The 23,178-nt window shown below is 38.6% G+C and overlaps 1 protein-coding gene across 1 annotated transcript; it reads right to left on the minus strand.

Moving 5' to 3' along the window:
* Positions 1 to 869: 869 nt before the first annotated feature.
* On the minus strand, positions 870 to 6,548 carry LOC133523124 (uncharacterized). The gene has a single exon (XM_061858635.1). The coding sequence runs from the start codon at positions 6,546 to 6,548 to the stop codon at positions 870 to 872; it is 5,679 nt and encodes a 1,892-aa protein (XP_061714619.1).
* Between the last annotated feature and the right edge of the window lie 16,630 nt (positions 6,549 to 23,178).

Genomic DNA, 23,178 nt, shown 5'->3' on the forward strand with positions numbered 1-23,178 from the left:
TGGCTCACGATGGATGGATCGTGCGGCAAGTTGTTATACACTTTATATAATGAAGTCTTAGAAATACTATCATGTACAAGACGACCTTCATTTCTCGTGTCCCTCGGAAACACACTTTTGGCCGTCGTGAAAAGTTCCATATGGTTCTTGACGAAAATGCACGACTCCAATATATACAAAGACGGAAGCGTCAGGATCTTTAAATTTTTGAACATTTCTCTACATGACTTATAAGGGCGTGAATCACAGATTGCTCGGATACATTTATTCTGTGCAATAAATACTCTATCCAGACTTGAACTGCACCCCCAAAGGATAAGGCCGTACCTCAAATTTGAACTAATATAGCCGCTTATCACGGCTATATTAGAGGCTTGTAAACCGGACGTGCGTCTCAGTCTCCTCAAAACATACACAAACCTATTTATTTTTGAACAATCTTTTTCAATCTGTCCGTTCTAGTCCAGATATTTATCTAATTTTAAACCTAAAAATGTTACGTTATCCATTTCGGCTATAGTTTTATTTTTATAGTGTATATTTAATTCTTCACTTTTGCCGAGTTTTGTATTAAATTGTACATAGTTCGTTTTCTCAACAGTTATTTGCAAATTATGTTTACCTAGCCAATCGATTACAAAGATCAACATTTCATTTATTTTTTCCACGTGCTTTTTGATACTCTCATATTTATTTAATGTAAATTTAGTGGACTTAAGTAAAATGCACTGGTTTTCTTTGAGAAACAAAATGTAATCTGACAAATAGTAAAAATAGACAAAAACAGTATAAAAAACCATAGACAAAAATAAGTAAAAAAAGGTAAAATTATATAAAAGGTTGTGCAGTCTTGCACATTCTCCCCTTTTTTAAAGAGAAACAGAAACGGGAACTTTAGCGAGCTTTTTGAGGGGTCTCCGTAAAACCCCTGCGGCGGTGGCGATATCTGCTACTCTTACTATCCCGTCTCTACCGGGGTACAATGCGGTAATACGACCCTTGGGCCAGGAGCCTCTAGGCAGGTTGGAGTCACACACTATTACGACGTCGCCCACTGCAATATTAGGTGGAGAGCCTCCTCCGGTGCGTGGTGACAAGCAAGGCAGGTATTCTTTCACCCAGCGCTGCCAGAAGTGGTCAGCGAGTCTTACTGCTCTGCGCCACTTGTTCCTGCTGAGAAGATCCGCCTCGGTCAGGGTAGCGGGAATAGGGCGTCCAGATGGAGATGTGAGTATAAAATGGGCCGGTGTTAAAGCCTCATCAGCATCGGAATCGAGTGAGACATGTGTAAGTGGTCGCGTATTGACAAGGGCTTCAGCCTCTGCTAACAGTGTGCTTAAAACTTCGTCTGAGGGAGCCTGTTCTCTGAGGGTCACTTTCAAAGCTCCTTTGACACTGCGAACTAATCGCTCCCACGCTCCACCCATAAAAGGTGCTGCGGGAGGAATAAAACGCCAATTGATTGATTCGTTGGCAGCAAAATCTTCAACAGAGTCGGCGTAAAGAGCTCGTAACTCCCTGTTTGCTCCAACAAAGGCTGTTCCGTGGTCTGACCAGATCTCTTGTGGTGTTCCTCGACGAGCAATAAAACGGCGTAGACACATTATGGCCGCGTCTGTCGTTAAACTGTGTACCACTTCAAGATGTACGGCGCGTATGACGAGACACGTAAATAGGGCAACGTAGCGTTTCTCCCTTCTGCGACCAACTGAAACAAGGACGGGTCCAAAGTAGTCTAGACCGACAAAGGAAAACGGTCTTTGATGATGAGCCAATCGACACTCTGGTAGATTTCCCATCGGTGGTGTGAATGTTCTGGCACGGCGAAGTTTACAAAACTGGCAACCATGGGCTACTGATCGGGCAGCATTTCTAAGGCCTAAAATCCAAAATCTTTGGTGGAGCTCGTTCAAGACTTTTTCTTTGTTCGCATGGCCAGCCTTTTGATGATATCTGGCTATTAAGAGGCGTACTGCCGGATGCTTTCCGTCTAAAATCAGCGGTCGCTTAACTTCATCAGTGACGCCTGCGGCTGCCGCTATACGACTGAACATTCGAAGTTGACCGTTGTCATCTAAGAAGGGGGACAGTTTGAAAAGGCGGCTGCTTCGAGGCAACGGGTCTCGGTTCTTTATTCGCAAGATATCTTCTTTGAAGGAATCCAGTTGGCTTTGCCGTAAAATATGAGTTTCGGCTAGACGAATATCGCTCGCGGTTATTTTTGGTGGGATATTAGGGGGATTAGAAGTACCAGGAGAGGATGTGCAAGTTGGATGGAAGGTACATAAGTGTCCCTCAAGACGAGGAAGGTTGAAGTTCGCATCTCGTCTTCTCATACTACGCATTCGCAATAATGATATGAATAGATGCGCCTTTGCCGTTGCTCGCACCATTCTCAGCCACGAGCTGAATCGACTTGGATCCGCAGAGACTGGTGCGGGCAGATCAGTCTCGGTGATAAGATGAATGATATTTTTATACTCTTCGCGGCCTAGTCCGCTGACATCAACTTGAGGTTCAGCGGGCCAGTCCGAAGAAAGGAGAAAGCCGGGTCCTGAGATCCAGCGAGATTCTGTAGAGAGCACAATGCGTTTCACGCGTGTGGCATCATCGGCTACGTTTAGGTCACTCGGTACCCAGTGCCATTCGCTGATGTTTGTAAGCTCTAGTATCTCGCCTACTCTATGAGATACAAAGGGTTTAAGGGTGCGCGCATCACTACGAAGCCAACCCAGCACAGTCATCGAGTCGCACCAGAAAACTCGTCTCATTGGCTTTAGTCGGTGGGCTTCGCATATCGACATGGCAAGGCGCGCAGCTATTAGAGCACCTTGAAGTTCTAAACGGGGAATGGAGACAGGCCTGATTGGAGAAACACGGACTTTACTGCAGATGAGAGAGAGTCTTATATCACCATTCACATAAAGAAAGCGCCAATAGGCCACAGCAGCATACGCGGACTCACTTGCATCCGAAAACACATGTAATTCGCACCCTGCTACCTCGAGATCGCTCAAATTATAGCGGCGTGGTATCCTTAAACTGGAAGTGGAGATCAGATCTTGAAACCAAGACTTCCACGCGGCGCTGTCACATTGAGAGAGCTCCTGGTCCCAGTTCAAACCCTTGCGCCAAGCGTCTTGAAACATTATACGACCACGAACGACGATTGGTGCAAGGATTCCAAGCGGATCATAAATTCTCATTACGTGCACTAGAACCCCTCGCTTTGTTAACTTCTCCGGCAACACGGTATCTTTTTTTACACCTGTATTAAATCCTATCAGGTCGTTAGCGGGTTGCCAGATAAGGCCTAGCGTGCGAACGGGCGTAGCCAGGCGACCTAATTCGACGTCAATATTATTAGCGCGAGGCACCTCGAGCAAGGATTCCTTCGGCAACAACGAGAGCGCGCTTGGACTATTTGACGTCCAGCTGCGCATCTCAAAACCGGCGTGAGCATGTACGGTATAAATATCAGCTGCCAGCTTGGCAGCTTTGTCAATTTCGTCTAAGCTAGTAATGCAATCGTCCATGTAATGGTCATCGATGATTACTCGAGCTGCCTCAGGATAAGTTTCCTGCCATTCTAGAGCATTTTTATTTTTGATGTGTATGGCAGTAAACGGGCTCGATGCAGCGCCAAAAATCATGGATGACATGCGGAATGTTCTTACTGGTTCACTTGGGGTATCTCGCCACAGAAACCTTTGCGCGTCTCTATCTTTTTCAATTATTTTGATTTGCGGAAACATTTCACGAATATCGGCATTTAAAGCTATAGCACCCTCACGAAAACGCATTAGAATACCCAGCAAAGGTTGCAAAAGATCAGGGCCAGTCAATAACAAAGAGTTTAATGACACGCCGTGAGATTTTGCAGCCGCGTCGTGTACCGTTCGCAATTTATTGGGTTTATTTGGGTTAATCACGCCAAAGTGAGGAAGGTACCAAACAGGACGTCCAGAAGCAGGACCAGAAGAACATTGTTCAGCGTATTCTTTAGATAACATGTCATGAACATTGTGACGATAACGTTCGGCATAGCAAGGATCTTTCATCATTTTCTTCTCTAAGCTGAGGAATCTGGACAGTGCTAACTTGTAACTGTCAGGAATATCCAGATTATCAGCCTTCCATAGCAATCCTACCTCAAAACGGCCACCCGGCAGACGGTGAGCCGTGCTCTCTAGTACTTGTATGGCACGCTCATCGTCAGCATTGCGGGCCTCTTTTTTCGATATACCAATTGAATCGATCTTAAATTGCTCCCTAATGAGTCGTTCTAGAGTGAAACAATCGCTATCAGAGTCAGTCTCGCTTAATGTGATATGGTTTACAACGTCAACCCGTTTAGTCTTGCTGCAACCGAAACCAAACAAAACCCAGCCAAGGGCTGTTAAAATGGCTGCAGGTTGTGTCTTGGTTCCTTTGCGCACGTCTGTAGCAAGTGATAAGTGCCAGTTGTCAAGTCCTATTATCAGCATAGGCTTTACGTCCCCGTAGCAAAATTCACCGGCTATATCTGCTAAGTAAGGGTATTTGCGCACACTATCTTGATACGCACACTGTCGTGCAGCGCCTAAACCGTTAATTGATCTAGCCTTTTTAATAGAGTGAACTTCGGTTGAATGACGACCCTGTATATTAAAATTAACATACTGCACTTTAATGTCCTTGCTTAAACCAACTACGCAATCTAAGTGAATTAGCCTATCGGAAGCCTTCGCTCCAATTTGAGACGAAATTTCAGAGTCAATATACGTTCCTGAGGACCCATCGTCCAATAACGCGAATGTGTCAACGCTACCAGTGGGTCCGGACACAGTGACAGCTACTATTTTTAATAACGGCCGCGCAGAAGGCACTTTGGGAGATGAAGAGGTCGCATGCGTCAGAATATCGTGTTCCGAGTCGTCAAGCAGCGGTGCCGCTTCGGATACATTGCAGGCCGCGGGCGCAGTTACGCTAGATGTCGATGGCACTTGCTCGTCGTCGGCGTCGGAGTCGTCGTCGGCGGCGTCGTCGTCCTCCACATCGACGTGCGCAGTAACGACGCGTTCAGACTTTGACCCGTGTAACAAATTATGATGACGCATCTCGCAACCTTCTACGCTACATACCTTTTTCAAGCAAGAAGTTTTGTTCTTATGAAAACCTTTTTTCAAACACCTATGACACATTTTATTCTTTTTGATAAATTGCCACCTATCATTTATTGACAGTTTGATAAACTTGTCACAAACAGATAAGTCATGATTTTGTTTACATAATGGACAATTATTTTCAAAATTGTTATGCGTGTTTAACGATGTTGAAATACTATCGGACGAATGATTATTTTCAGCAATAATGTTTATTTTGTCCCTATTACCAATCGGCCGGGAAACTAGGGCGGGCGCGTGGTCAATAGCGCCTCCAAATCTGCATTGCAGGTCGACTTCGCGCGAGAGGAAATCCGCAAACATTTCAATTTTTGAAGCGCTACCATTGCATGAATGAGCATAATCCAACCACCGTGGACGCAGCAGCGCAGGCAGTTTGCTCCATAGTGCTTGAAACAGCTCAGGCGAGCGTAAATGGTCGGGCTTATTTAACATGCGGATTACTTCTACGCAATTACGAACACGACTTGCGAAAATCACTAAATCCTTACCGTCGTAGCTTACCTTAGGTAGGGCACGCACCGCTGTCACTTCATGCATGACGACGAGCTCGGGGCGGCCGAAACGCGCGTCGAGCGCGGCCACCACCGCACCGGGGTCGCGGGCCGCCGCCAGCAGGCCCGCCACGGCCTCGCGCGCCGTCCCTCGTAGGGCGCGTGACAACCTAGCTAAATTTTCAGTAGGCGAGAAACTATCTGCTTTATTTTCGTAAACTCTTTTCAAAGCTAACCAATCTAAATGTGACTTGCCGTCGAAGTTTGGTAAATCAATCTTCGTTTGATTAACTTTATTTATCAGTTTGTCGAGCGAATTGACTAAGCGAGTCACTCCTCCGTCTTCAGGGCGATTTTGCTCGGGAGAGTTTTTAATTGCCGCGGCACTCACGCCGTGCTGCTCTCTCGATTCCAGTGGCTCGTGCTGGGCCGCAATATCGTCAAATCTGAAAGGTGGGTTGGCACTTAATAAATGTTGCTCATTGTGATTAGGAATTGTATTATTTACCCATTCCTGAACACTCGCACGACTGCGCGTGCCGTGGCTGCCACGTCGGCTTCCGCCAGCCTCTATAGCAGCGAGATTAGCTTGCAGTTCGAGCTCCGCAACTTGACGCTCGCGCTCCGCGGCGCGTTCTGCAACCTGGCGTTCCCGCTCAGCGGACTGCCGCTCTCGTTCCTTTTCCATTTCAGCCAATCGGCGCGCATGTTGCGCCTTCGCCTCAAGCTGGCGCGCGACAATGGTGGAAGAGGAGCGCGACGAGGCACCGCTCGCCACGCGGGAAGGTGTCGGCATCGGTTTATGAAGGGCGGGCACCGCGGCTTGCAGCGCGGGCGGATCAGTATCCCTCACGACCGCCTCACCGTCTCCCTTATGAGACTCACTCATTTTCACAGCTTTAGAACGAGTTATCATCTAAATCCGGTTCGAAGGACCAAATTTCGTGGACTTAAGTAAAATGCACTGGTTTTCTTTGAGAAACAAAATGTAATCTGACAAATAGTAAAAATAGACAAAAACAGTATAAAAAACCATAGACAAAAATAAGTAAAAAAAGGTAAAATTATATAAAAGGTTGTGCAGTCTTGCACAGTAACAACAACTGAAATGTCGTCCGCAAATAAAATGGATTTATACTTAATTGCATCGCATAATATCGTTTACATAGATGATAAACATTAAAGGACCTAGTACACTACCTTGAGGTACAAAGTTATTTTATAGAGTTTCAGATTGGTAGTGGATTTCCTCATTTTGGTCATTTAATGTGGAAATATCTACATATTGATTTCTTCCAGACAAGTACGTTTGAATCCAATTTAAAGCAGGTCCTCGTATGCCATATTTGTCTAATTTTTGGAGAAGCAATTAATGGTCTACAAAATCGAACGCTTTAGACATGTCTAAGAATATTGCTGTTGTGTGTTTTTTTTTTTCATCTACGCTTTTTGTTACGTAGTGAACTAAGTTAAAACCAGCAAGTGTGATGGATTTGTTTTTTGTTTTTTTTAATCCGTTTTGTGCCTGTTTTATGACATTATATTTTTCGAAAAATTCCATAATTCGTTTATGCATGCACTTTTCAAAAAATTTCGATAAGATGGGTATCAGGGTTATGGGGCGGTAATTTCCCATGTCCATTTTATTTTTATTCTTGAATAGTGGCTTTACTACAGACGTCTTAAGTAGGTCTGGGAAGCAACTAGCTTCAAAAGAAAAATTTATCAAATAAGCAAGAATTGTAACAAGATCAGCTTTACAGTTTTTAATAACCTTGGTACTTACTAATTTCATCAAATCCTACAGCATTTGTGCTATTCAGTGACATGATTATGTTTCCGATCTCTAGTTCCGTAAATGGCTTTAAGAATGTACTATTTTACATTGCATTGATTTGACAATATGTTCTACTACTAGTGCATGTTGGCGTTTTATATGTTAACTCAATATAATATTTATTAAAACGCGTTGCTATCTCGTGATAAACTCGTTATTCACTTCTATTTTGTCAATGTACTGCGGTAACTTTGAGCTTTCTGTTTCAGCTTTTATCACGTTTCATGATGCCTTGCATTTATTTTTGCATCTTTGTATGTATTTAGTATTTGTAATATGTCTCGATTTATAAATGCATCGTTTCAGAAGTTTAGTATAGTTATAGTATTCATGTTTCTTTTGTTCACTTTGTTTATTCTTATAGTAATTTATTCTTAGATGTCTTTTTGTATTACAACTGACCTCAATCCCTTTTGAAATCCATTTAGGAGTTTGCTGCAACACATAGTTAACCATGATTCGCCGAATGGGAAAAGAAAAGAGTTTGTAAAATACTGATAACAACTCGTGGAATTTTTGAAACGCGGTATTAAAGTCACTTTCAATGTATACCTCGGAAAACGATAGCTTTGCTAGACATTCTTGGAATAAGGCCATGTTTTCTTGACAGTAGTCCCGTTTGAACTTAAAGTAAAGTTTTGGCTTTTTTATTTTCGAATTTACTTTGAAGCTTAACATTTGAGCAGTATCATGATCGGACAAACTTAAAGGTAGAACTGCAGCAGAAGCATTTTTAATATTGCTCAGTATATTATCTATGCAAGTTTGTCCTCTAGTTGTACATGTAATATGTAATGTTAAATTATAATTTTGTGCGATATCTAAAAATTCAGTACTAATTTTACTACTTACAAGAATATTAATGTTTGAAATCTCCGCATATGACAATTTGGATAAACTTTTTACTCAAATCGTGAAGCATCATATTGAGTTTTAGGAAAAAGATACTGATTTATAAAAAAGGTAAGTTTTAGAAGGCTGAATGGAAGCATTACGCGCCGCCATAATTAAGGAAATAGAGTCCATCTAAGTTAACTTTGATACAACAAAGTGTGAGCATGCCATTATAAAGGTCATTTTTAAATTTGACATTTATAATGACATTCTTACACATTACAAATACAATGCAGAGTTAGCTTGGTCCGACTCAAAATTCAAGTTTTACTTAGATTTATTTTATCGTTCTGTCAACTCTAACAAACAAGTTGTTTATAAAATATCAAAATGCCACGTCAACGAGTCTAGCGCTATGGGAAACCGACAAACAAAGCAACTTTTCAAGAACAAAGCCACGACCTGTGCGACTGTGAAGAATATAAAGTGTAAGTTTGTAGCTTAACTAGCAGCTAATCTCAACCTTATAACCGTTACATAAGGCTCATTTTCAAAGTGACTCGCTCAGGCGAAAATGCACGGAAGAAGTAGTGAACGAGTGACATAGCTGGAATATGTGTTTACTAGTGGTTGTGTTCCGTTGCGTTGGAAATTTGTGTTATGTCGTTGAATTGAAATTTAAGGAAGAACTTAAATATATGTCCGGAGAAGTTTCATTTGTAGAATAAATTTAGCCAAATAAAACCGTTAGAAACCAAGGTCGAGTCAAACGTATTTTGTTATTATGTATTTTAACGATAACAATCACGTCTCGTTGTCGTAACAAATACGGGTAATTCGGTATGGAGTCAGTTTAAGTCCAGATAAAGACTCCCTGAAGTGAACATTTTTCGCAGATGAAGTTGCGGGCAGAAATTTTTAATATATAACATTTTTAATATAATGTTTTTCGAGCGTATGTATGTAAGGATGTGTATTTTTTTAGCACGCTCTATAGCCCAAACCGCTGGACGACTTTTGACATATGATGTGTCGTGGAATTCGTCAGAAAAGTGATAGTAGCATAGGCATATATACCAGGTGTTTCCTGTAACACGATTAAATAATTAAACCATTAAGGAGTACAATATCTCCTAAAACGATATAGCTTTTGATTAACAACTTTCAAAAATTATGAAATCTTTAGATTTTATTTTTTTCATACAAATTTAATATTATTTTAAATGTACGCTGACATCAGTGCGTTTGAAGTTGCTTGTCAAGCTTTAAACGTAACAAAATTCGCAATACATTGCGTCTTAGAATTAACTTCAATGTGTAATAAAAATTAAAACATAAGTTATTTTTTAAAGTTGCTGAACCAAAATGTTAGTGAGTTTGAGGAGTACAGCCTACAGTTTAATTTATTGCTCCTGTTACAGGAAACATCCGGTATATGTATTTAGAAACGGCGCCCGCAAATGAAAAAAAGGGGGGTTGTTTTTTCTTCTTACCATAGCAATATAGGTATCAAATGAAAGCTAGTGAAAATTCCATTTAAAAAATATATGGAAACAGTGGATTTATTTTTAATAATAGAATAATTCCCATTGCTTACAGGTCTATTTCTACTCTTGATTGTATAAAAAATAGGTCTGTAATAAATAAATATTGAGATTAGGTAGCTGAGCGACCCCAGGCTCCCCAAGTAAGTAGGTATATTTCCAAAGTAAGAAGATATTTTTATTATTTACATTTTGAATCTTATCGCTATAGAGCTCAACGAGGGTGCAGTGTTAGGGTTATAAAAACTGTATCATTTATTCAGTCATTCAATTGGTTATTACTTCATTTATGTAAAATAAAAAAAATAAAAATTTACTTGTCATATAGTTTTGAATAATACGAATCATACTCAAATTTATTTATCGCCTTAACAATTATCTTCTCCTTTTTACATTGAGTTTCGACTCAACGCTAAATAAAAATTGATTCGTGCCCTGTTCCCAAAATTAATCCGCCCAAAAATATATATTCTCGCCTCGGATACCAAGCCTGAAACTGCTAGCAATCATCCAATACGGCAAACTTCGTGCTTAATATCGCAGGTTGCGTAGCCAACGCGCCAATCGTAATCGTTTAGGCTCCATAGCGAACGTAACGCAACTGTATGACTACGCTGCGCTACGGACCGTTAACGATTAGCACGTTTTTTAAGCACTCAAGTGTATAAAAAATTATTAATAAATTAATTAAAACATGTAACTAGTATTACTAAACTTATCGTTGATATTTTTACCTTAAGTAAGTGCAACAGATACGGATATCAATATAAATACCTAGCTGTTCTTCAGCGGTGAATTTCAAAGAATCCTGTCAGTTCCTACTAAAGCGATAGCATGTCATCTATTACTGCATACGACAAATGACCGAAGCACACTCGGTCGCTAATGGCTTCCAAGACGTTACCGTACACAGGCATTACCGGCACATTTAGGTGGATTTCCAAGCATTCGCCTCAAAATAACCAGTATTGTGTGCACTCCAAAATTATAGCCAATTAGTAGGATTTCAAAGTTATATTGTTACTCACCACACTTAAGGGCAGGGATCGGAACCGGTTTTTTTGCAAAAACATCGAAATAACCATATATTTCGGTTTATTTTATACTCTAAATGTAGGACTCAGTTGTGTTTTCAGATAATGAAGTAATTAACAAAGAACGAAAAAATACCGTTTTCGTTCCCATACAAAAAATACCGCTTTCCGATCCCTGCTTAAGGGCACAATTAATTGTGCCTATCAAAAAAAAATTGGTCTACACTGTAAATATGTCCATATGTATAAAGGATCAGAAACGTGCATGTCATGCCTCTGGAGTTCCAGGTGCTGATTGGAGCCGACAAGAAGGGACGACATTAGAGCACAGCCATCTGCGAGTAGTCAATCGGGTGCAAAACTAGAAAATCTCAAACAAATATTTAATTTAATTTAAACTGTCGTGAGACATACTAACATTTAACTAATTCTACGGATTCAGGAGACCTAGGCTCTCCGAAACGGGCGAGTGACTAAAAACAGTGGAATCCGTAGAATTTGTTAAATATTAAATGTAACTATTGTACATTCAGCTCCAATTTCATTTGCTATTAGCAATGCTCCATGGTAATTGAATACTCACACCTGACTTGCCTGCGCTATGTTACAGATGTAGTGCATAATTATTATCCATCGGATTTTCACGGAAACGTACGAACGTGTCTTGTTATTTAAGTCAGTCTCGTTACAAAAAGTACTGAGGTTGACTGAAGTAGCATGACAAATACGAACGTTTCCGAGAAAATACGATAGAAAATAATTATGCACTACATTAAATTTGTAGCAATGGGAATGCACGACCAGACTCCTCGGCTTTATTTAGTAGCGAGGCTAAGTAATATGACAATGACAGCAACTTTAACAACTCCTAGAAAATGGTAGTTTGTTATTGAATTACAGCTTATTCCTCGGAAAACTCATAATATGTGACTAATAGAAACGAGCACCACGTGTTCCTGTGACCCTCGTCAATTAATACTGGCTCACAACACATGAATGTTGCTATTTCAGAAGGGTTTTAGTAAAAGGTTCATAATCCTTTACAAAACGTTAGGTGTCTGCGTGTTTGGAAAACAGAGGAAAGAATGAAATTCTGTTACGGCATTTGAATGGAAGCCTGACACGTGTCTATGGAATCCTTTGTTACCATATATGGGCACATAAAACAAATGAAAGGTTGCTTTTCTATTGAAGTGTCCGTTTATTTGCAATATTTTGATGGACGTAAACGTTTGAGAAATGATACCGCTAACGGTAGTATATGCAGTTGAAAATAAGCATTCATACTACTTTTGGAACCGCATGAATAGTCAGAAAAAGAGTGCAACGAAATTTATATGCAATGACATCATCTGCAATTACATAGATATCATATTCAATAGCAATACAATACCAACACAAGTATAATAAAAAAGACAAGATAAGGTGCAATTCTAGCTCAGTAAAGCAATTTGCGATTGTTTTGTGACAACCTGCATGTTGATATAGGTTCTACATCCGTACATCGTATAGTCCATTACCTATTTAAATTATCTAAAATTTCAAAATATAGTATAAATATAAATCTGTTCTGTAAAGCTCTTCAATATTCAGTAATACAAAGTTGCATTAGTCTTGCAATTTCTACTTGTAGGTACTACCCAGTAGTACCATTTCATGATTTTTTTAACAAAAAAGTTTTAATTGGGAAGCCAGAGCCTCATTTAAAAACACTTGCGGTTTACAGGATGCAAATTCCTGGTTATTTTTACGCGCTTTCCCTTAGGGTTACTTTAAGTAAAAACTTTTTATGGTATGATAACAGCTAACTACGTGTATAATTGTGTTATTGTTTAATATAGTTTATTAGTCAAAGCAAACACTCATAGCAGCAAAAAATAAATGTAATGCATGTAATGATACTCATTATACTAATACTATGGAGTGGAGTCGCGAAAACTGCGTCCTCCCAAATATCTGGACGGAATAAACATACTAATACTTCACGATTATAATTTATATGTAGCTTAAAGTTAAATAATTTCGAACAACGAACCAGAAGTATCTGCCGCCCTCTAATTGTTTTACAAACAGATTTATATATATATTATATATTTCGGATTTTAAATTTCTGGTAGATTTTTTGACACAAATTCTCTGCTGACTATTACTGACTTTGAGGAAGCTCAATAGTTTTGGCTAAGGTGACTTCGACACTTCGGCGAAAGTAAGCTTGTGCGTTTGAATCTGACTCATTTAAAAACGACATACTATAATGGTCTTATACATTATTATTTTTAGAAATTAAGGTTAATTTTTTATATGCTAGTTTTATACCCAATATACAATATTATATAAAAAGCTTAGTTACTAGAAAATAATTTAATAATATTATCTCAGTTTACAGGTATTCAAATTCAATTTACCAACTGAATAATGTTGGTTGTAAAGGAAATGTTCTCTGAATAACTGTAACGAGCAGGAACTCCGGCAGCTGCGGACTCTAATTCACATAATATGCGGGGGCCGTAATGACGTAAATAAATTCTTGAATATAACACAATTTTCAAATGGCTGGACTACTTATAACTTGAGCAAAACTTAAACAGTTAGTTGGTAGGTTTTGATCTAACTCAAAATGCTATCTGGAGACTTACGTGTAGCACTTGCACTAAAATATCTTTAAACTCGACAACAGTAAAAAAGGTCAATTTTGTAAAAAAAAACTTATAAAGTGAGCTAATAACTACCTAGTTCATTAATAATCAAGTCTTAGGTACATTAAAAAAGGAGCTTACTGTGAGTAGGTATATTACGAAACACTTTATTAATATTTGTAATACTGCATAAAAAATGGATTTGTAATTAAATATTGATGAAAAATGATAACAGACAATATTTTTACCATTATATGAAGATCGCAATTTCAGTTGACAATTTCTCTGTACGAGTACCTACTGAAGAATTTACAAACATAACCATTATAGTCTTACGTAGAACTATGAAGTCCATTACAATGACACCGCAACCAATAAACGTAACGGTCAATACAATAAGTTATAGAACAACTAAATGGAAACTCCTACTCCGTCGTAACTCAATAAGGCGCGGACCTGCCACTTCCGTCAGTACCAATTTTATCAATACAATTATTTCTTATCTGTGCTGGACTTTCACTAATTATATTTTTCTTCGTGTTGTCTCTTTATTGCGCTCATCTTAAGAAATATACTGGGTGTGGCCTGTAACAGGAGCAATGAACTAAACTGTAGGCTGTACTCCTCAAACAGACCATAATCTGTCGAGCTCCTTTTAAAATAACTTCCGTTTTGATTTTCAGTACCCATTAAAATTTATTCTAAGACGCTATATATTGCGAATTTTATTATGTTTAAAGCGTGACAAGCAACGTAAATTATACTGATGACTGAAAATAATATTTTGCACGAACATGTAGTTATTGATGGGTAACGAAGTGGAGTTCTTCGAGAAAACTGATTTATAATATTAGATAATATGTAAGATGTGAGATTGCCGAATGCTTGAAACGGAGCGTGAACGATATGCACGTTGGCTACGCGGGCAGATCTCCAAAAACTTGAGTACATTTGAAACGACTCAAAACAAATTATCAATACGAGTAAATTCACATTCTTACACAGATTGACTAAATCCCACGGTAAGCCAAGAACGCTTGTGTTGTGGATACTCAGACAACGATATATATAATATACAAATAGGTATAGAAAACATCCATGACTCAGGAACAAATATCTGTGCTCATCACGCAAATAAATGCCCTTACCGGGATTCGACCCCATGACCATCGGCTTCATAGGCAGGGCCACTACCCACTGGCCAGACTGGTCGTCATCAATACCTGTTGTTTGCACCAAAAGAAATCACAATAATAAGAAAGTAGTAATAATAAACTTAAAAGTCAATATGGAATGGAAGCTGCTAAATAAGTAATTTTTCACCGAAGAAAAATAAGAAGTTGTAGTATACACTCGCGTTCAAAGAAATTTGGCTTCTCCTTTAAATAACTTTATCAATTTTCATGCAATCCAAAAAACAAGGTACCATCAATGAAAGCTAATAATTCTTTTCAAAAAGAAAAATCTGAAAAAGTAAATGAATATTTAATATAAAGATACTAGAATTTTTCCAAGCGTTTCTTGTCTCTTCTTAGAAAACGGGGCTTATTCAGTCGCCAAACTAGAAAAAAAAAGATTGGTATTTTTCAATAGGTTATATTTGATACCGTTTTCTTCAGGATGAAAATTGGAAAAGTTGTTGACGAAGAAACAAAACATGCGAAGTGATTCCGTTTCTTTTCAAGGAGAGAGTAGGCACGTAATCTACAAATCTGTGGACTCTCACAAATGTGTTCTCAGCTCAAAAGCTCAGCGCTTACCTCGATATGGAACGGAATACGAGTAGATGCAATAAAACTATTCTCCTCGGTTAATAATGAGCGGGTCGACAATAGTTGAATAGTCGGCGAATGGTAATTGAAGTGAGGAATCGAACCTACGAATGCTGATAACGGGAATTTCCCGCTCTCGTGAATTTTTAGCTGTTTCCGCTCTTTGCTCATCCTCTCGCTTCCCTAATCTCTAACTTATGCAGAAAATGTTGAGATAACATAATTTTTATACAGTTATCTGCAGTATTAATGGAGGTCCACTTTTCTATTAATAAATAGATTTCTTTTTTCATACCAGTTAAATATGAGACTGGAAGCCGACTCGATAAAATAAACGTATTGATTGGACCCCTATCGTTGGGCTGCGCAATATCCGTGAAGTAGTTTACTATCACGGACTTCACATGTGAGTTATGTAAATAGTTCCCAGTTCCAAACCAAGGAACCAAATCAAATTATCAATTTATTGATTTAGATGTCACTGTATCCATACATTTTTGTAGATATAATACCAGTGACAATTATGAGTTGTCGTTTTTGTCACCTCCATTAGAATAAGACCTTATATAGACGCTTGCAAAAATAGGTACACAAATACTTATTTGAGGAGATAATAGAATTGCAAAATCTGGGTGCCTTCTCATCCTTTTCGGAGGGAATTTTTCTATCTCATTCATGGTCCAGCGAGCCTCAATAGCTTAAAATGCAAGTTCAAATGCAATTCCTTTCCTCACGAAATTTAATTCTTTTCCTCTTTTATCCGCAACTCGCATTTGCTGGACGTTATAATCATTTTTATCTTTTGCCGGAATGTTAAATTATTCGCATTCGTTTCATACTGTTTCGTCTTACCTGGGGCATGTTGAAATTATATTTAATATGAAACGAAGTCTGCTCAGTTTAAACCGATTTTTTTATAAAAAATGGATTTACTCAACAGAGTTTGTTCCGCTATGGCCAAGCCGAGAGAATTGTAGGCTGGTAGGTAAGCTACCCAATGAATATAGCTGTCTAAATTCCGAATTAAATTATATACGAGAATGTGTGTGTGTGTAAGTATAAGTGTGCTAAAGAGAAATAAATGATACCTGTTTATATTTTGATTTATATGTTTACGGCCAATCTTGCATAACTCTGGACTTTTGGTGTATGAGCTTTCTCATTGAGTTATCTACATAGTGTTTAATTTAGACTGTTTTCATAAAATGTAGGTAGGTACGTCAAACGTATCCAAAATCTCTCGTGTTTTTTTTAAATTCCTTTGTTTTTATTATATAAATCTTTTAAATGGCTAATCGTTCGAATGCTTTAAAAACATGCAGGTTATGTCCGTTTATAACAAAATTATTAAAATAGTTTTGAAAGAGAAAGAAGGCGTAGTATAAAAATGTGGCGCTAAATATTTTCAGTATTATAGAAATTTTTCTCATATCATTGAACACTTTTTGGAAAATAATTAATAAACATTTGTAATTATTTGTCCAAAACAGTTTATTTTCAATTTCTACAATCTTAGAATCTTAGTTTTTAGAAAGTGAACAATAATACACTTTATATATGGTAAAAAGAATTAAGTTTCATTATTTAAAAATAAGAATTCCAACAAGTAATGAATGCTGCAACGAAACAATCCATCATTTCACAGTGTCACTTTTTGAATAAATAGCCAACGCTGATATTGTTCAGACTTTCAGGGCATTATTTTAATAACGTGGCGGATCTTTATTTTAGTATTAAATTCCACTGTCATCCATCAATCATGTCGAAAAAGCAATAACAGTTATAAAAAAAAATTAATAACAACCAAAGTCTAAGTCATGTACTTAAAGAACAATCAATATATTGTTAAACAGCTAATATTTGTTTTCACTCTTAATGTTTAATGGATATGTACAGGTAAGTTAGTTTTTTATTCAAATATAGTACGTCCCGAAACATACAAGGGTTTAACCTAATCCAGGCAAATAACGTCTACACACATAAGCGATGATTGCCTGCCGGCGACTACATACTCGTACTACACAGTTGAGAGTCGTCAGACCACGCCTCGCCTTCGCTTTAAGACCACGCCAAGGACTGGCTGGCCGATATCTGTCGACGCTGACCGGAATCGTCAAGCGGCCACACAGTCTCGACTCGTATTATTCGTCCGGCCGAAACCTGAAATGACCCTATGCGGTTAACTGACAGACTAATATTATTAGGCGAACTGGTAATCTGCGGGCCCCTTTTAGTTGATATCTCTTTGTTACCCCCAATTGTTATACCTTTAGGGGCTTTAGGGGCTAGCTGGTCACCCATAGTAAAATGGCCTATAGTAAATCCAGAGGTGGATGAAAATGTAGACCCTTTCTTTTCCCAGCATGTCATGCATTCAAAGAATGTCTATCTTCATCTTTATAGCTCTTGCATTATTGGAGTGACTGGATTGCAGATAAATACGAAATAAGAAATCTTTACGAACGATCTTTAATACGAAATATCATTCTTTATGTACGAAATATCATTTGATATTTACCAGTCGCTTTTCGGTGAAGGAAAACATTGCGAGGAAACCGGATTAATCCCAACAAGGCCCAGTTTTACCTTCTGGGTTAGAAGGTCAGATGGAAGTTGCTTTCGTAAAAACTAGTGCCTACGCCATATCTTGGAATTAGTTGTCAGAGTCCCATGAGCCGTGGCAATAGCCGGGACATCGCTAGCGAAAAATCTTCTTCTTCCTAGGAAGAAGAAGATTTTAGACGACTAAAAGCAATTTATCAACTTGTGCTTGAGTTGATAGCACTTTATAAAACATTTATCACAAGAGCACATTTTTAACTAAAGGGTTAGCGAAGGGTTTTGTTTGACTCGGGCAAACTGATTTCGTATGTACGGATATTCTCCTCTACAGGTCGCAATTTTCAAACGATTCTCGAGAAAAATTGTGACCAGAGGTAAGAGATTGTCTTTGTTGATACAGTTTTTTGAAAATTTTCAAAATGCGGAAGTTGGCATTAAAGACTTAAGGTGCCAATAGCGTCTATGGCGTCACCGAACTAAGTATTTTTCACTTTTACATTTTTTAAGCTTATCGCGAGGTCTATATACAGCTCACAGAAATACTAGTTTATTGTTTTTAAATTATATGATAACGTTTCTCGTTATTTTTATTATTATTTGTATATACGAGGAGTTTTACATTTCGAGCCACTAAATTCCACAAGTCACGTGTCACTATTCAGGACGAGAAAACGAGTGAGGTCGCTCTTACTTTAAACGCACACATTTTCTCCTGAAGAACTAGGGACTGTTGATTATGAGAATAATCCAAATGGTGTATATATATTAATATACGGTAGAAGGCGGCCAACGAGCTGTATCAAACGGCTTACCTCGTTGGATAGTAATTAAAACAGGCTTAAGCTGGTATCTGAAATAAATTGGACGGCTGTATTAAAAGTTTTTTATCAATTGTCGTTATTAATAATTAAATTAAATTAAATTTTTTAGCTCAGCTATATTTAGACACACGACCGTCGCATTTTCATAAGATATATATTTATAACATTTTGTCCTTGTATCCGCGAACCTCTCTGGTTAATGTGATTGTGATTTCCTAAATGTATACTTATATACCTACGCGCAAAGGTTTGATCTGCGATAACAGTGCAGAGAAACAGACGATTAACCTTCTTAAGTTCTTGACATACTTAGTCCCTTAGTATATGTAATAATGTCGTCAGAGTTTACAAAGTAAGTGACTAAATTAGATTTTTCCTAAAATCACAACACTCAGTAAAGTGAATGCGGGAAGTTCATAGAGCGAGCAAAAAGCCGGGACGCGACGTTGACCGATGGTGTGGACATTACGAAGGCCATTAGACCAGGGAAACACTGTAGTGCAATATTAATGGTATCATACAAGCGGTTAGTGATTCGGGAAAAATATATGACCTTGTCTTATAATGATAAAAATGTAAATTTTCTTCAGACATTACAGTTTATTCATACTATAAAAGTTTAGTACAGCACTCAGTTGACTAACTTCTTTCAACTATGGCATTTCCACATTGACAGCCGCTTTGCGCTGTGATTTGATTTTTGAGTTATATTGTCGCCAAGTCGCATGGTTGGACAAAGGAGAATGGGCAATTTGTCCCATGGATGTATACTGTTGAGACATATCTCGTTTGAAAGGGTTTACTCTTAGCATTATTTTATTGTATGACACCAACTTTGGATAACGTGCAGGGACTGAGCAATTAAAAAAAAGAGTGGCGAATATAAACTGTTGTTTTACAAAGTACTTGTTATGTAGCCGGTTGTTAGGTGTTTTGTATGAAAGAATATGAGAAATTCTAGATTTCTGTTTACCACTACTTACGTTTAAGTACGTACAGGGCTGGAATTAGTTGATATAACATATGCTTGAATTAAAAATACTGCTATTAAACACTGAAACTTGCTTGTATACTCAAGCCATATATATCATTTAAAAGACATTTTTATAAGGTATTTTAATATATATATACTTGCACTCAAATGCTTGCAGGGGCGGTAATAAAACGAGTTTTTTCGTTAATTAATTGTGGTAAATGCCGCTTTGTTTGTTCTACCTGGCACTAGATGGAGCCTTGGTAGCAGTTTGGGTAATTTTTACTATTGGTATATACAATTGAGTCATATCCTATTTGGAAGGTCTTCAATTAAGCATTAATTACTTATATGACACCAAAGACCGAAAGTGTCCAGGGAAGATGATATTAATAATTTTGATCATGCGCTGCGGCGTAAACTGGAACTAAAAAATGTCATTCATATAGAATTACTTTTGTAACCATTTACATCACTTTGCATGCCTGAAATATAATGAAAAAGTAATTTATAATTTTTTTTTAAATTATTACCGCTCAATAAATGGCACTAAACTACTTAATTATGATTTTTCAAATCCTCTCTAGTACTGACATCTTGCGTGCAATAGGAGAACCGAATGAGCGGCAAATGCTGGATCCGTATAGTCGCTTATAAACGCTAAAAAATGTCACCGAAGAATAAGTTTGTTTAATTCGGAACTTTGACAATAAAACGAGTGGTTACCTTGAACTAGTAAGTTTCGTCTATTTATCTCTCTTGCTCTTACATATTCGAGTGATAAAGGTAGAAAAAGCATTACATTTTTTAAAGTTCGCGTTATGTCCCGCTAGAAACGTTATATAAACTTATTATTAAACATGAAATAAGATTCCTAAGCAATAAGTAGGTAAGTAAATGTATTTATGGAGTAGTTGGAGTGCCATAATTAGCAGCAAGAAAATAAATCTATGTTTATATGTTACGATAAAATAAATCGTAAAAAGGTATTATGTACATACTTGTTTTGTCTCTCTGCAGGAAAATTGTGTAAAAGTGAAATATTTGAGATTGCGTCGCGGTTCAAAGCAACGTTTCCTTCGTTTGCCATATGAAGCAGGATTAAATTGTGTAGTTTTAAGTTCTCATGTAAGTGAATTGTCAAATTCTTAGTGAGAATAAAGAATCTTAAACCTAAAATTAACGCAGTGAATACATTACAAGCATCAGCGACTCTTAACTGCTTGCCAAGCTAAGATAGTAGCTGTATTTCGTTCCATTATATATACATATGAAATAAAAACTTTTGAATACATTTAACACCTTTATTTCATATAAATTGAAAAATAACTGACGGCATACATTTTCTTCACGGTCGCACAAATATTAGCAGGATGAGTCGACAAGTTACTTTAAAGCAAGCATTGGTGAATAGGTGCATCCAGATCCAGATAAGGGAATGCATGGTTATTGCGCCAATCTCGGACCATTTGCGATTAGTTTGCTAGCTGGAGCGGGTTAACGAAAAACAGTAACTGGTGACGCTAGCTGGCGCGGACGCGTGCGACGAATTTTACCTACAAAGGCACCCGCGCGCGTGCACCCGCTCCGTGCACTCGCGCCAGCTAGCAAACGCCCTTAACCTTTTGAACGCCAAGAATACCTTAAGGCGTCGTAACTAGCTATGCTCAAAGCATCATAAATACATTGTAGCTGATATAGCCGCTGTCAGAGTAACCTTCACACTTTCAAGTAAGGTTTAGGGCATAGGGCGTCCGCAACGTCGCGCGTGTGCATGGAGCGGGCGTGCGGCTTACAGTATGAGCAACGCTAACTGGCGCGGACGCGTGCGACTGATTTTACTTACAAAGGCACCTGCGCGTGTTTGCCCGCTCCATGCACTAGCGCCAGCTAGCAAACGCCCTTAACCTTTTGAACGTCAAGAACACCTAAAGGCGCCGTCACTAGACATGATTTAAGGGCCATGAACACATTAATGATTAAAGCTGTTATAATCGCTGTCAAAGTCCCTAATGTAATACTCATGCACTTTCAAGCTCACTTGCGCCCGTGACCTTGGCATGTGAGTAACGTTTTTTTTATGGCGTTCGAAGGGTAAAATATCAATGTCGTAATGCGTCGCTAGCGCGTTATTTTCGAATCGCACCCGAGCTCCCGTGTTGGACTGCACACGCGGTGTACACTTCTTGTTATTGTAACCGTTTGTGCGCCTAGATAACACAAGTACACATACACAACTCGCAAAATGCTCGCGTGCTTGGACCCACGCGACCGGCGGGGCGGTGAGCGGCATACATTGGTTGCAATGCAAGCTGTAAAGCTAGTGCAGTGCATGAGGGACGCGCGGCTTTCTCTCACCACATCTTTAGGTGTTCTTGCCGTTCAAAAGGCTAAAAGCACCTAATGAGGTGGCTTTACATTAGCTAGATCCCCACACGCCGATCCGGTGTGCAGGCTTAGGAAATCGCTATGTAGGCCAATTCGAAAGTGCAACTGACATTAAACCAATTTTAGAATACCTAATATTGGAATGATACCAGTTAGCTGTCATTCGTGCGTTCATTTCGCACTTATACGCATGTATTTGTGCGAGCGAGACGCCCGCAACTAACTGATATGATTTCAATATTACTCTAATATCGGTGTGCACGCCCCTTTTTATTCATAAGCAAGGTAAGATTGAACCACTATAGAAGGCAGCGAAGAGACCGGCAATGGAACTGGTAGCGTTTGATGGAGACAGTTTTCTGTCAAATGCAAGTTCAAATTGGCCTGACTGTCTCACTCGCACACCGGAGTAGCGTTTCATATAAGCGTACTTTGTTATATCCAATCGACTCGCTCTATTTAGTAGGTTTCATTATCTCGATCCATCAGTTAAGAAACAATCTCTTCAATCTGGTGGATCCTACTGGACAGATGGAACCTATGGATAGGAAAACGTTATGCTCAACAATTTGGTAGCAGAAGCGATGTGATTTTTTACAGGCTTTCCTCATAGACCAACTTCGTATGCACAACTGGTTGTGCCATAAGGAATATTTTTTCGAAATCCTTCCCATAGACACAACTGGTTTATCAAGGATTTTATTTAGTTCCCAATTACACAACTACCTGGCTTGACAACGCGGCCTCTCGTCGCAAAGTCAAAACCATTCGGGGACATTTTTTTCGTGAATATGTATTGCAACGGAAATATTCCTCTGTGGTCGTGGCATATAGTATCACGCATATAACTTCTATAAATATTCCCAGCAGTGGAGCTAGATAGCGGAAGAGTTGTAAAAATAGGAACTCGATCATATCTCACTCTTCTTTAACAAATTGTAGCTCCCGCTTTCTTTACCTTACGATATTTAGAACATCGCAGTATAGATGCACCACTTTTGTACTTTCGAACTAAATGGTACTGATAGTCGCGGAACAAGGCTACCTTCCCGCCTTTATTATCGACGTACAGAATTGCATCGTCTTCTGATGAAGACATGCTTGTAGTCTGGATTTAC

This window comes from Cydia pomonella, chromosome 11 (assembly GCF_033807575.1).
Source record: "Cydia pomonella isolate Wapato2018A chromosome 11, ilCydPomo1, whole genome shotgun sequence".
Classification (NCBI taxonomy): Eukaryota; Metazoa; Arthropoda; class Insecta; order Lepidoptera; family Tortricidae; genus Cydia; species Cydia pomonella.

Coding starts and splice junctions, on each gene's coding strand:
- LOC133523124 (XM_061858635.1), bottom strand. CDS start 6,548: ATGAGTGAGTCTCATAAGGGAGACGGTGAGGCGGTCGTGAGGGATACT.